The sequence below is a fragment of the Podarcis cretensis genome (assembly GCF_951804945.1).
Source record: "Podarcis cretensis genome assembly, chromosome: 17".
NCBI classification, from domain to species: domain Eukaryota; kingdom Metazoa; phylum Chordata; class Lepidosauria; order Squamata; family Lacertidae; genus Podarcis; species Podarcis cretensis.
Genome location: NC_137187.1, coordinates 572,768 through 586,010, shown reverse-complemented (window position 1 = coordinate 586,010; position 13,243 = coordinate 572,768). Strand labels below are relative to the sequence as shown.

The 13,243-nt window shown below is 41.8% G+C and overlaps 1 protein-coding gene across 2 annotated transcripts in view; it reads left to right on the top strand.

Moving 5' to 3' along the window:
* Positions 1-13,243, top strand: part of GSK3B (glycogen synthase kinase 3 beta) — a 66,468-nt gene that overhangs the window by 38,695 nt on the left and 14,530 nt on the right. Inside the window, exons 8-10 of one of the 2 annotated variants that reach the window (XM_079960308.1) lie at positions 287-382; positions 8,146-8,184; positions 11,155-11,341. In XM_079960308.1, coding sequence (XP_079816434.1) covers positions 287-382; positions 8,146-8,184; positions 11,155-11,341 — 322 coding nt within the window. The remainder of the gene's footprint in view (positions 1-286; positions 383-8,145; positions 8,185-11,154; positions 11,342-13,243) is intronic. The other variant, XM_079960309.1, reaches the window with a different exon arrangement.

The window sequence follows — 13,243 nt, the reverse complement described above, 5'->3', positions numbered from 1 at the left end:
TTTTGTACAAAATTATCTAAGTGCTTCAGAGATGGTCTGCATAATGTTAATTATGTTGCATAGTCCTACATACATTTGAATTAATTATGTGATCAGTACTCCAGGGAATAGTAAGAGATACAGCCAGTGATTAAAATGTAAACTTGGCCGCAGTTGGAGAGATCACTTGATGGGCAGTTCCTGTTTGCATCCATTCCATTTACTATAAGTGCTGCGTGCTGCAGATGTTGGCTGCAATAGCTATATTGTCTCAAGGTGCTAATAGACCACGTTTTCTATTTTCTAGGTCCTTGGAACTCCTACAAGAGAACAGATTAGAGAAATGAATCCAAACTACACTGAATTTAAATTTCCCCAGATTAAGGCACATCCATGGACTAAGGTGAGAGCCTGTTTGAACTAGTAGTGGGTGCCTGGAGAGGATACGCTGAGGTCCATACATTAATCTTTACAAGTTAATGGGCAAACCAAGGCACTATTACTCAGTGGTCCTATAAATGTTAATGCAAGTATTTTAACCATGTTCACAATAGTATTTTTGTTACTGTAACTGGAAGACACTTCCAGTCAGGTGGGGTGAAACACATATTTCTCTTTTCAACTGCACCTTCCTTTACATCCCACCCCCTCCTACGTATGTACTGGGAATCCAACCCTTTATTCTCCATAGCCAACTCTCGTGTGTGTGTGTGTGTGTGTGTGTGTGTGTGTGTGTGTGTGTGAAGTCTTGTGTAAATATGGAAGTTTCGGGGTGCCTTATTACTTGATTAGCTTCACCCTGTTTAACAGGAGATTCAGCTGGTGAATATTGATAGGATTTTAGCTGAAACAAAGTAACCGAGGAACAAGAGGGAGGCTGCAGTATGCTCAGGTTAGCCCCAAGGCTTGTAGACATATGAAACAAATTTAGGAATTAAAGCCCATTGAGGGTTAAGAATGCTCATTGTGGCTATGGAAAGCTGAGTGTTTTTGGAGGGGGTGAAAGAAAAGTGAGGTGTGTAGGGAGAGAAAGGAAAGAAGTATTGACTGGATTCCTCCACAGTAGCACTTCACTATACAAAATTTGGCGATGTTATTATATCACATTTGTCATGAATGTTCTGGCTATTAATCAAAAATAAAAATGAATAGAGATCCTTATCGTTCATGTTTATAGCTGTTGTCCACACCAATAAGGAGACAAGCAGGGCCTGATGTATTGTGAACCTATATGATTCTCTTTCTTTAGGTGAGCGATAGAATTAAAATAGAATCATTTCCTGGGAAGTATCGCAGTACAATTGTAAACAAGCAAAAAACATACATCCACACACCTCTTAGTACTTGATTCTCTGTAAAGTGCCAGAAACCAATGTGAGCTTCCCTTCAGCTCACTTAGATCCGGGTGGGGAGAAGAAAGCTCTGCAGTTGCCTCATCTCTGCTGTAGATGCCAGGGCAAGCTTTTCTCCCCCCTGCCACATTATTCTTCTGGAGGGAAGGATTGCAGCTGTGAATGGGACAGAGTGTGTTTTCCTCCATATATTTAGTCCTCGGACAACTTAAGCTTAGACATGTCCTCTTAACTGAGAGGGTCTTGCTGAAATCAATTTTGAGTACAAAATTGGAGGGAGAGATGATGGGTAGGCAGCAGGGTTGCAATTCCAGTGACCCTTGGATTATATTTATCTCCATGATCCATATCAATCCAGAATTAGGGCAGAATACAGAATAGAAATCACTTTTGTTGTGGTGGTTTACCATCTGCAACAAAGGTTCTAGGGATTGTACGCTATATGGTTGCTAGAAGCTGTCAGTATTCAGGCTTCACAATCTGATAGTTCCACTCCTGTCTGAGCAAAATTGAGGGTAATATTGAGTGACTGTTGTTCTACCCAATAGTATTTAATTATTTTGAAATTTGTGGCTGCTGGAAGAGACAAGCACTTTTGGGGTGTGACATTATGAGTATGCTGATGACGCCCAACTCTGTTTTTCATTTTCATCTAATCCAGATAGTGAGGGTTTCTTGAATGCCTTTTATTGGCTGGATGGGGGCAATTAAATTGACTTAAGAATTCAGGCAAGGTAGAAATGTTGATGCTTAAGAGGTCAGCTCATTTGGGGACAAACAGGTTCTGTGCTTTCAGTGGGATTATTTTCTCCGTGAAAGAGCTCCTTAAGTGTGAGCTGGTTGCACCCTGTCCTCACTAAAAAATGATTTCATGACAATTATCCAACACATTGTCTGTGAAGCCATCCTTTGTAGATAGCTTGTGAGGCTCAACATGGGTATAGGAAACATGTAGCAGGTTCAGTTCAAGGCACTACAATTTTACTTTTAAAGCCCTTAATGGCCCGGTTAATTTTATCTTCAGGTCAGTAGATGGGAGTCTTACTCCATGTTTCCTCTGTTACTGTGGCTAGAGCACTGAGAGTTCATAGCTATAATTGCTGCCATAACAATTGAGAAGCCTTCTTTGTAGATTTCCGGTAATTTTTGTTGCACGGGGCAATTTTAAAAACAAACTTGAAAATATAATAGAGGGAAAGGAGAAAAAACAAACAAAGGCAGTTGACATTGATAATACAAATATTACATCAATCCTAATTTAAATGTATAGATTAATATAAGCAGTTCCTATGTCCAAATAGTTATAAACCATGTGCTCAGATAAAGGGCAGAGATCTTCAGACCACTGAGTGGTACATAGTGGATGTTTAGACTTCTAACCTTGCAATTTAATCTTTTGGCCACCAAAAGGCTCACAGAATTCACTTTTGTTGTCCATCTGTTAGTCACCATACCTCAAGGATATAATTTAAGAGTGTGTGATCATCTGCAAATATCCCAGACAACATTAATATGAACAATAGTTTCTGGCCAGAAAGAAGACACCATAGGACCATGATCACATTGTATGCCTCAAAACATTTTCAGTGTTACATCATTTCTTCCTACAAAGGCACGCTGGAGTCCAGCATACCAGAAACATCATGTTCTGTTGACTCAGTTTTGGCTAAAAATTAAAGAAACAGCCAAATAGATGATAAAGCAGTGTTTCATTAATAGAATGAATAGAACACTCTATTAGTTTACCGTGAAGATCCAGTTATTTCTTCCAGCAAAAATAGGAGACATTAAGGCACTCAAATCTGACATTTCCTAAATAGACACTAAAAGGAGCTGTAGTTGAAGATACGGTGATTCAGCTCTAGTGGTAAGTGGCAGCTAGATCGCAAAATTGAAAATGGCAAATGTTCTCAATCTGATGCTGTTAACTGGTATCTGGCTGTCAACGCAATTCTTTCACTAAGGACTTCCTCTTCATTTTCACATCCAAATTACCCCATAAAGTTACTGTAGAATGAGCATATGGAAGTGTAACTCGAAAGACATTCTACACATAGGAATCTTACTGGGTCACAGAGGGAGCCAATGAAGTAAATGAACTGATAAATCCACAATCCAGGAGGGCTTACACCAGCAGGGCATAAAGTTGGGGGAGACAGTAGCAAAGGGAGGCACCATTGGAACAAGCCACCTGCTCGACCGATAAGAAGCATGCCTTGCTTGGCGGAAATTGGAGTTCATCCAAGAAAGTCTGAGCGCTGGTTGAACTGGTCGGGTCAGAACCAAAGTATTCCCTCAGATGACCATGAGTCCAGAGTTCTCATTAGAAAGGTCTCTGACCAGTTGCAGGGTTACCACTGCTTCCTCCTCCCCACCCCTAGTTTTAGGTTAGGGAAGTTGAGGTCCTGTGGCCCTCGGATAACCGTGTGTTCCTAGGGCTTGTATTGTTCCTAGGGCTTGTATTAATTAAGACTCCTAGTAAAAACAACAAAAATTATCCCAGTCCACAGGGTTTAGGTTCCAGGTAAGTCATTATTGGCCACCCCTAGAAAGTGTTTTAGCTCCTCTTGGAGTATTTAGTGTGGTGCATGGAAGGTTATTATTTACATTTTTCCTGGCATGTTTTATTTTCACCAGAATGTTTGGCCTTTCAGCTACTTATTTTATTTGCTGTTGTGTTCCTTGATCTTATTGTTGCAATGACTGTTTTGTTGACTTTAGTTATTGTTCACAACTTTGGGTATCTTACTCAAAAGATGGGGTAGAAATGTTTTAACTAAATAAATAAATAGGCTACACATCAGCCTCTCGTTTTGTAGGTTGGGTAACCTTTGTGTTCTTTAGAAAACAAAGTGTGCAAGACTACTGCCACTATGGATTTTTAGCTGCAGGGTGCCTTCCTCCCTCTTCTTAATAGCTGTTATTGTCTAGTCATATAACAGGCACTTCCTTTAGGTTGCCCCACTACCTGAGAGAGAAAGCAAATGAGGTGCCTTCGCACCCTTGCATTCCTCTTCAGGACCCACTGCTTTACATCATGATGTCTCTCCCTGAAATGTTTCAACAATCTGCATTCACCTGCTGCTTCATTCTTCGCTGCTTGGGATTCCTCTGAAAACAGACAGTTGCTACTTCCCATCATATGCATTTGTGGAGACCTTGCCTTCCTCAAAGCAAGTGACAAACCTTCATTGCATCGGGTCAAAATTCATTTGCCCCATTCATGCAGTCCCAAAGGCTGTATTTGATGGCCGGAACCATGTAGAGCAGAAAGCATCTTCTTTTTTCCTATGTTTTCTGCCACCTGCAGAACAGGAGAGATGCAAAAGTTTCATTTTGGGTGTCACACAGATGTGTCCTTAGAACTTCATTTTCCTCTCGTAAAGGGCCAGTCTTGCCACTAGGAGAAGGCCGCCTCTGGCAGCTGATTTTTTTTTGGGGGGGGAGGGGTGATGAAAGGGCAGCAGATTGTTAGTTCTATTATTGTTTTTGCTTCTGGGAATGAGAGGGATTTTCTGTCTCAGGTGCCAAAATAACTTGGTTGGTGGTCCACCTTAGCAGAATGTCTTGGGCCAGCCCTGCATACATTGATTCCACAGCACGGTGTTTTGTTTCAGCCATGTCTTATTACATGCTCCCACTTCTCCAGATTTACTGGTGGGTGTGTATGAGAGAGAGGGAGGCGGGGAGAAGGAGGAAGGGGGGAGTTATCCACACTTTCTCCACAGGCTCCTGGAGGACAGCCCTTATGCTTTCTACTTACAGCCTACTGCCCCAAGATAGGCTGAGTAGCATTCCATACTGTTTTGAATAGTCAGTTCCTTTTAAATAAAAACAGACTTTGGTTTACAGTCATACCTCGGGTTGCGAACACTGTGGGTTGCAGACCGCGCCAAACCCGGAAGTACTGGAACGGGTTACTTCTGGGTTTCAGCGCATGCTCAGAAGCGCTAAATTGCACTTTGCACATGTGCAGAAGCACCGAATCGCATCACAAGCATGTGCAGACGCGGCACTGTGGGTTGTGAACGCTGCAGGTTACGAACGAGCCTCCCACATGGATCACTTTCGCAACCCGAGGTATGACTGCTTATATGAAAATGCCCTCCTCTGGGTGTCAACTCTCTGAGCTTCTGAGGGTAGTGGAGAGCTTCAAGAGTGCCCCTTATGTCCATCCTCAGAATCGGTTGGGCCACAGAAGTTGCATGAAGTCTGAAACAGGACCAGCAGCCCCATTTCCCTTTACTCAGGGAGACCCTTTGCAAAATGTATTCATGTCGGTGGGGAGGGGGTGGAATTTTTTTGCTTTCAGGAAGCATGGGAAAGGTGTAGCAGTTTCGTCTCTCCTGCATTTTGTTGTGCATGATGTAGCTCTCTTCTGCTCTTCGTGTGTGTGTGTGTGTGTGTGCATGCTCATATGTGTGCACAACTGTCAGGTACATGAGTTTGGAGTTGGAAGAGTCTGCTACATCTCAGGACCCATCATGGCACTGATTCAGCCCTGATGATATACAGTGGTGCCTCGCAAGACGAAATTAATCCGTTCCGCGAGTCTCTTCGTCTAGCGGTTTTTTCGTCTTGCGAAGCAAGCCCATTGACGGCTTAGCGGATTAGCGCTATTAGCGGCTTTTAGCGGCTCTTATCGGCTTAGCGGATCAGCTGATAAGCGGCTTAGAGGCTTAGAAAAAGGGGGGGAAGGAAAAAAAACCCGCAGGAACTCGCAAGACATTTTCGTCTTGCGAAGCAAGCCCATAGGGAAATTCGTTTTGCGAAGTGCCTCCAAAACGGAAAACCCTTTCGTCTAGCGGGTTTTCCGTCTTGCGAGGCGTTCGTCTTGCGGGGCACCACTGTATTGAGAAGTAGAGCTCTTGTACAAATAATAGGGAAAGGGAAAATATCACCTTTTTTCAATAATGAATGTTTTGAGTTGTTGCCCTGCTTTTCAAGCATAAGTTCTGCTTTGAATCAGTAGATCACAATAATTTAGAAAGTACTTCTTTCTAAATTATTGTGATCCACTGTTTCAAAACAGAATTTAGAAACTTGTCATCTCTACTTTCTGCCCAACCAATTCATTTAAGATTACTTGAATTATATTTGTTAATTTACAAAATAGTCCAAAGCAACTTACATGGTGATAATAGCATCTCTTCATTCTTAACTTTTCATTCCAGTAATGGAGGGGAAGGAAAATGGAAGTGGAATATCATGGAATTGAGACTATGGTTGGTTTGAGCGCTGAACAGGGCTGCTCCACAAAGGAACATTTTGTTGCAGGGCCCACATGTAGATATGCATTTTTCAGTGTGGTTTCCTCTGTGAAAATTATTTAACTAATCAAGCAAGTCTACCTAAAATAGCTGTGACCATGATAACATATGTTAATGAACAAGTGAGAAAATATTTAAAAGTTACTTGAAAAGTTCCTATCAGTGTTCACATGTTTTATTTTAGTTTTTGTTTTCTGCGTGTGGCTTTCCTGTGCATTTTATCTGGCCGTATTTAGTCTGCATACTAAAGGTTAGTCTGCCCAATTGCATTCTCTTTTGTGCTCTTAGCTTTTCCTTTCCTTCACCAAGACTTATTTTAGATTGCAATAGATTTCACTGTGACGGGCCGGTTTTCAGACTGAGTGCTAAATTTTAGTCCGCAGACTAAAATATAATCCGCGGATTATTTGCCCCAGAAATTCCCTCACTGAAAACTACATTAAACACAGTAACCGTGATGCTTAAAACATAATAGTGAGGACGGTTCACAGCTAACAGCGTACTTTGCCACCTGCCCTTTTGCACCTAGGCACAATAGAACGCTGAAACCACCCCCAGCTTGCAATGCGGCCCATTGTGCTTAAGTGTTGGCAACCTGTATTATCGACCACTTAACCTGTAACTGTGACAGTCCCTTGCTTTTAATGTTTGTTGTTTGTATGCTTCTATGTAGTTCTTGGTGGGTGAATAAGGCAGTAGAAGAGGTTGCAGTAAGTAAGAAGAGTTAAACAACGGCAGTGTGTTTCTTTCATTATCAGTGTGCGCTTGTAAAAGAAAAAACCAAACAAATCCTCCCGCCTTTTAAATGGCCATGAGGGCATAAGGAAGGAAGCCACAATCAAGGGGCAGGGGAGAGTTAAGATCTTACCAGCACTTCTGAAATGTCATGTCCAGTTCCTGAAGCATCCTAAAGAGATATCTGCCAAAAAAGCTAAACACTAACAATCCATTGGCGGGGAAGTCAATCCAAAATGAAGAATAATCCGCGGCGGCCTGATACACACATAGCTTATAGAAATTTAAAATAGTTATTTTTAGTACTGAATCTTAAAGATCTTTATCTATTACATGTGCGGTTTCAAAAACACTTCTCATCTTGTGCTTTTGGGACAAGGGGAGGAGAAAAAAAAAAGAGTAGTTTGTACATGAGAGCATGTCTCATGTTTTCCCCCATGTCTGTGGAAATCTGTCTCCAAGACTGGGAAGAAGACTGCAGTTTAATATTGAAAATTCAGTATAATTTTACTTCTACATAGACATTTGATTTCATCTTTTTGTTACTTTTTACTAAAGTCACTGGCATTGGAACATGCATTTAAAATAAAATGTTTCTATACTATGCCTCACCCTTGCAAAACCATTTTTTTAAAAGTTGGACTTGCTGCTATGGAGACTGATGTTTAAAGGTTCTAATTGTATTAAACATTTAATATTTCCCCATCACCATGGATTTCTGATAATATTGGATATATTTTTCCTTGCTGGACTATTCTTTTGGATTGACTCCCCCTGTTTGGATTATTTCACTGCATTATCATCTTTAGGACTCGTCAGGAACAGGACATTTCACCTCAGGAGTACGGGTATGTACATAAATATTTTTTCATATCATCAGGTTTATTGTTGGAGGAGGAGAGGCAAAAATGAGGATGGAAGAGTTGACACCAAGCAGCCATTGAGGTCACTGAGCCAAATGTTCTCTCTCTCTCTCAACGTTGTTCAGTTTTTAGCTGCTAGTTTCTTGTGGCGGTTGGGCTTTCAATTTTCTGGCATTGTTACTGTAGTACATTCTGTATCAAATTACTTTTTCCAAGTCCCAGCAGAGAAAGGGCAACCTGATCTTCATGAGGGCCTGCAGTTATAGTGGAAGCTAGAATACATGCTACAGTACATTATAGGACTTATTAAGTGTGAATAGCTTTTGCTTACTCGTGGAAGGAGTGAAAGATAGAGTCAGCCTGAGTTCTGCTAGACAAGTAAAAAAAGAAAGAAAGAAAGAAAGGAATGTTCCACAGTTAGCAGTTCATCTAAAGATAGTAATGAAGAAAAATACAAAGCATCATTTTATTTTAAAGGAGGCAAGTATACCTAAAGCATTTCAACCTTAGATTGAATTTCCACCTGATTTCATATGGTGGTGGGGTACAGTTTTATTTGACAAGCTCTAGGACAATATTTGGGGTTCATAAAATTTGGGGAAAGTTTTGGTTTAATGTATATTCAGATTTGAATGTGGGATTTTCAGTAACTTGATGGATTATGTATCTGGAAAAAAGAATTTGAATTTCTTTAATGGAGATGATTTCCCCAAAATTTATGAGATGAAACGTGGTTTTTTAAATTGTTTCTAGGATGGGTAACCTGAGGTCCTCCAGATATTTTGTTGTTGGACTCCATCCGCCATCAGTTCCAACCAGAACAGCCAGTGAGCAGGGATAGTGTGAGCTGTAGTCCCACATCACCTGGGCCACAAATTCCCCATCCCTGTTGCAAGTGAAGGGGACACCTGGTAAAAATGTAAAAGATAAACCCACGTCATAGGTTGCACTTAAAAGTAGCTCCAAGAAGTACGTCAGGGCACAGATGCCACTGTCTCTTATTCAGGAGTTGCTGCCAGAGTAGTACCAGGAAAGCCAGATGCAGTAGCTTCTCATGACCTCTCCTAACCCAGCAAGAGGAGGAGAAGTGCTGAGTTTTCAGAGGTGTTTTGTGAGGTTGCTTAGCCCTTTCCTTGTCTCCCTCTGCAGCTGGGTTCTGAAACTAGAACTAAGCACAAATTCAGTTTAGGGTGGGGGAGACAGGTGAGCTTGTGTTCATGACATTTGCAAGAGGGAATAGTTAAACATTCCTTCCCCTGTTGATTCTCCCAGACCAGTTTTCCCTCCTCTACATTGATACTACATTGACGTGTGTGTAGTTTTGATTTTTAAGAGTAAAGAAAAACTATGGCTGTGAAACATGGTAATGTCTTCCTGGGTTGAAAAGAGCACCCCTGCATTCAATACATGTGGGGAGAGAGAACTTGCTTTGGCTTCTCTCTTGGCCTGAGCAGGCTAGAGCAGGAGAGGGGCTAATATCATGGTCTGTTTTAGAGGTCCACAGGATTCCTTTCAGACTATGGTATTACTACTTATTCCCACAGTTGTCCCAGGCATGAAAGTAAGCCGCAGCCTGGTTCAGTCTAATAGTTCTTGCAACATCTGGGCACTGCAGAAGAGTTTTGCTTATGTGATCGTTTGCCTACCTTAACTTAATTCTTGTCTTTTAATTCTTCAGCTTTTTTACTTTCCCTCACATATGTAAACTAGCTTTCTGTACGAACTCAGAACTCTTGATAAATCCCACCAATAGCCTATACCATTATTACTGATGAGGAGATTCTTGACGCAGTTTATGTTCTGCTGAATTTAAATATCTTCTATTCAAAATCTGTTTGAGCAGATTTGCAGTTGATTTTGCATGTGGTATATGCTATTGCTTTGGGGTTTGGTCCAGCTTTACATGCGTGGGAATCTGTTCCCTCGGTGGGGTTTCTCCTTCCTCTCTTCCTGCTAGCAGCCTTCCATGCACCCAGAAATCTGCTCCAGAGGATTGAGTGTCCTTCCTGGGCAGATTTTGGGTGTGTGCAGGGATGGGGAAGAAGGGGAAGCAAAAGTCTCATGGCAAAAGCAGGTTTCCACTCTGCAAGTGAGCTGCCACAACTGAATCTCATCCTTTGTGTTTTGTGAGTTGGATTTGCCAGTTTTTGTCCCACCGTTGTCTCAAGATTTTACATATACTGTTGGCTCATGACATGTGTATTGCACCTGTAGCGTAGGTGAAAGAAAATGCTTAAGGAACCTGTGAATGTGTGGTTATTTAATTTTTATGTGTGTGAGAGAGGAGAAGGTAGATGGAGTGCAACATTGGTGACAAAAGACTGATTGTGAATAGTGGAAATATATGCTGTTTGACCTGACCTCCAAAGGCAAATGTCTGAGAGAAAAACTAGCTGGCTGAGTACCCTTCGGCAATACTCCCAAACGCCTAAAATTTGGAAGTTATCCTAATTAATTACTTGCTGTGGATTATTAAAGGATAAACCAAAACTATGAGACCTGATCAGTGTTCCTACCAGTCAGCATAAATCCACACCCAGTACAAAATCAGTTGGTTGCTTAAAAGGTGGAAATCTTTAAAAGTTTTGCTTTCCGTAAATGCTTCAGACCGTGGTCTTCAGAAAATCCTGCTCATTTGCTTTTCTCTCTCCTCCAACCCATATGCATGGCTGACTGCATTCCTGTTATGTTTGGAATGGATTATTTCTCTCTTCCTAAAAGTTCTTCTCAGCTGTGTCTTGTGTTCCCCCCACCCTGTGACCTTGTAACTTCACCTTAGTACAACAACCTTCCTTGCACTTAACCATTCAACCCTAGAAGCTTGATTAAGCTTCAGTACTCTATAAGCTAATGTCTCATTCCTACTCTGAGCGGTTTAGTTCCTCAGATTCTCCGTCCTTCAACGACAAGAGCAAAGAAGAGTATTGACGGACTGTCCCTCTTGTTCTGCCGTAGGTCTTCCGGCCCCGCACTCCACCAGAAGCAATAGCGCTATGTAGCCGTCTGCTGGAATATACCCCCACGGCACGCCTGACTCCGCTGGAAGCATGCGCACACTCTTTCTTTGATGAATTACGGGACCCAAACATCAAATTACCGAGTGGGCGAGAGAAACCTGCACTCTTTAACTTCACCACTCAAGGTAGTCTGGGAGCATGAAGGAAGATTGTGTGTCCGCAGTTTCTTATGGCACAAAGATGGCATCATCTCAAATAGTGGTCAGAAGGGATGGATAGAAAGGTTGGGCAGCTGGAAAGAGTGGAAATATTTCAAAGAGTGAACTGTGTTGAGAAGGTGTAGAGAAAGGGTTAAAAATAAAGTCTGAGAGAGAGACTTCTTTACCCCTCACTCAGTCGGGCTTGATCGAAGAAAGGCTGTTTGACATAGATACGCATCCATAATCTCAATAGGCTGATGCTTCTGTGTCATGATTGCCATTATTACTGGGACATTCAATTCCTAGTTAGTCATAGATGAAATTGCTTGTTAGATATTCTTGGAAGAATAGAGACTACTGCTCATGTTCACATTTTTACCAGGAATCGTATTTAATAAGCTAATTGAGTATGTAACTTAGGACATCCAGGAGTCCAGATTTAGGGGATCAGCTGAAATGCAGGCTAAGGAAGTATGTTTTCGCAGTTGCCTTGCACATGTTTTCAAGAACTGTACAGTTGTTAGGGGTTGTAAAACAGAAGCAGAATTTGTGGCCTGTATTGTTCAGGTTCTTTGGAAAGATGGGTGCAACCCAATTACAATTACTCATATGCATTTCAGTTAACATAGGGTTGCCATACGTCTAGATTTGCCCATGTCGGCAGGGCTGTTTCCCCCCAAAAATAGCTCAAAAACAGCATTTTTCTTCTTGCAATTTTGCAAAACAGCTTTGCCAAAAAGAAGAAGAAGCTCAACAATTTATGGCAACTATAGTTAACATATCAATTTAATTTGCACATGGTTAAAAAAGATCTGAAGCAAGAAGCATATTTTCTTTTATAGGATGCTATGTGTCAAAGCAGGCATTGGAAGAGGTATTTATGCTTGCATGTGAGAGAAGATAATATTTGCCATCTGCTGTCTTTATATTGTAATTAATTTTTTAAAATAAAATGTTACCTGCTTAATCAGCGGTACCTTTTATATTTATTTTTATTAATGTTAATTAATTAATTTAAAGCTTCTTTTTTTTTAATCTAGCCAGTTAATAATATTGCAGCCCTAATTGAAGATACTCTTTTCTATGTTAAGGTCAGTGAAAGGGCCATGGCCACTTGTCAGGTTTCGAAAGGGTGCTGAGAGTGCTGGGATAGTGTTTTCCCAGCGCACAAATGCTGCTGCTCTTGGGGTGCACCTTTTCTGGGTTATGGCGCTTCCTTTCCTGGTTGCATTGGTAACAGTAAATGCTGCCAGTTCCTCTTGACCCGAGACCCACCATGCCAACTTCCATTTCTGCATATATGAAAGTAACCACAACACTGCTCTGAACAGGATGTTTAATTTGCCTTATCTCAGGACTGAATTACTTGAGGCAGTTCAAACTAATATTGTTAAAATCACTGGTATGTCTTGGATTATTTCTGCTGTTCTGTAAATGGCAGGCTGGAGGGGAAATTAATGGTTGTATTCAACATGTGTAAGCCTGGTGCAGAGCCTAGGACTTGCCGATCAGAAGGTCGGCGGTTCGAATCCCCATGACGGGGTCAGCTCCCGTTGCTCAGTCCCTGCTCCTGCCAACCTAGCAGTTCGAAAGCACCTCAAAGTGCAAGTAGATAAATAGGTACCGCTCTGGCGGGAAGGTAAATGGCGTTTCCGTGCACTGCTCTGGTTTGCCAGAAGCGGCTTAGTCCTGCTGGCCACATGACCCAGAAGCTGTACATGACCGGTCCACCAATAAAGCGAGATGAGCGCTGCAACCCCAGAGTCGGCCACGACTGGACCTAATGGTCAGGGGTCCCTTTACCTTTTACCTTTACATTGGAGGAAGTATTTCCACTTATGCAAAGGGACTCCCTTGCCTCTTCCCCCCACCCATGTGCCCCTTAAA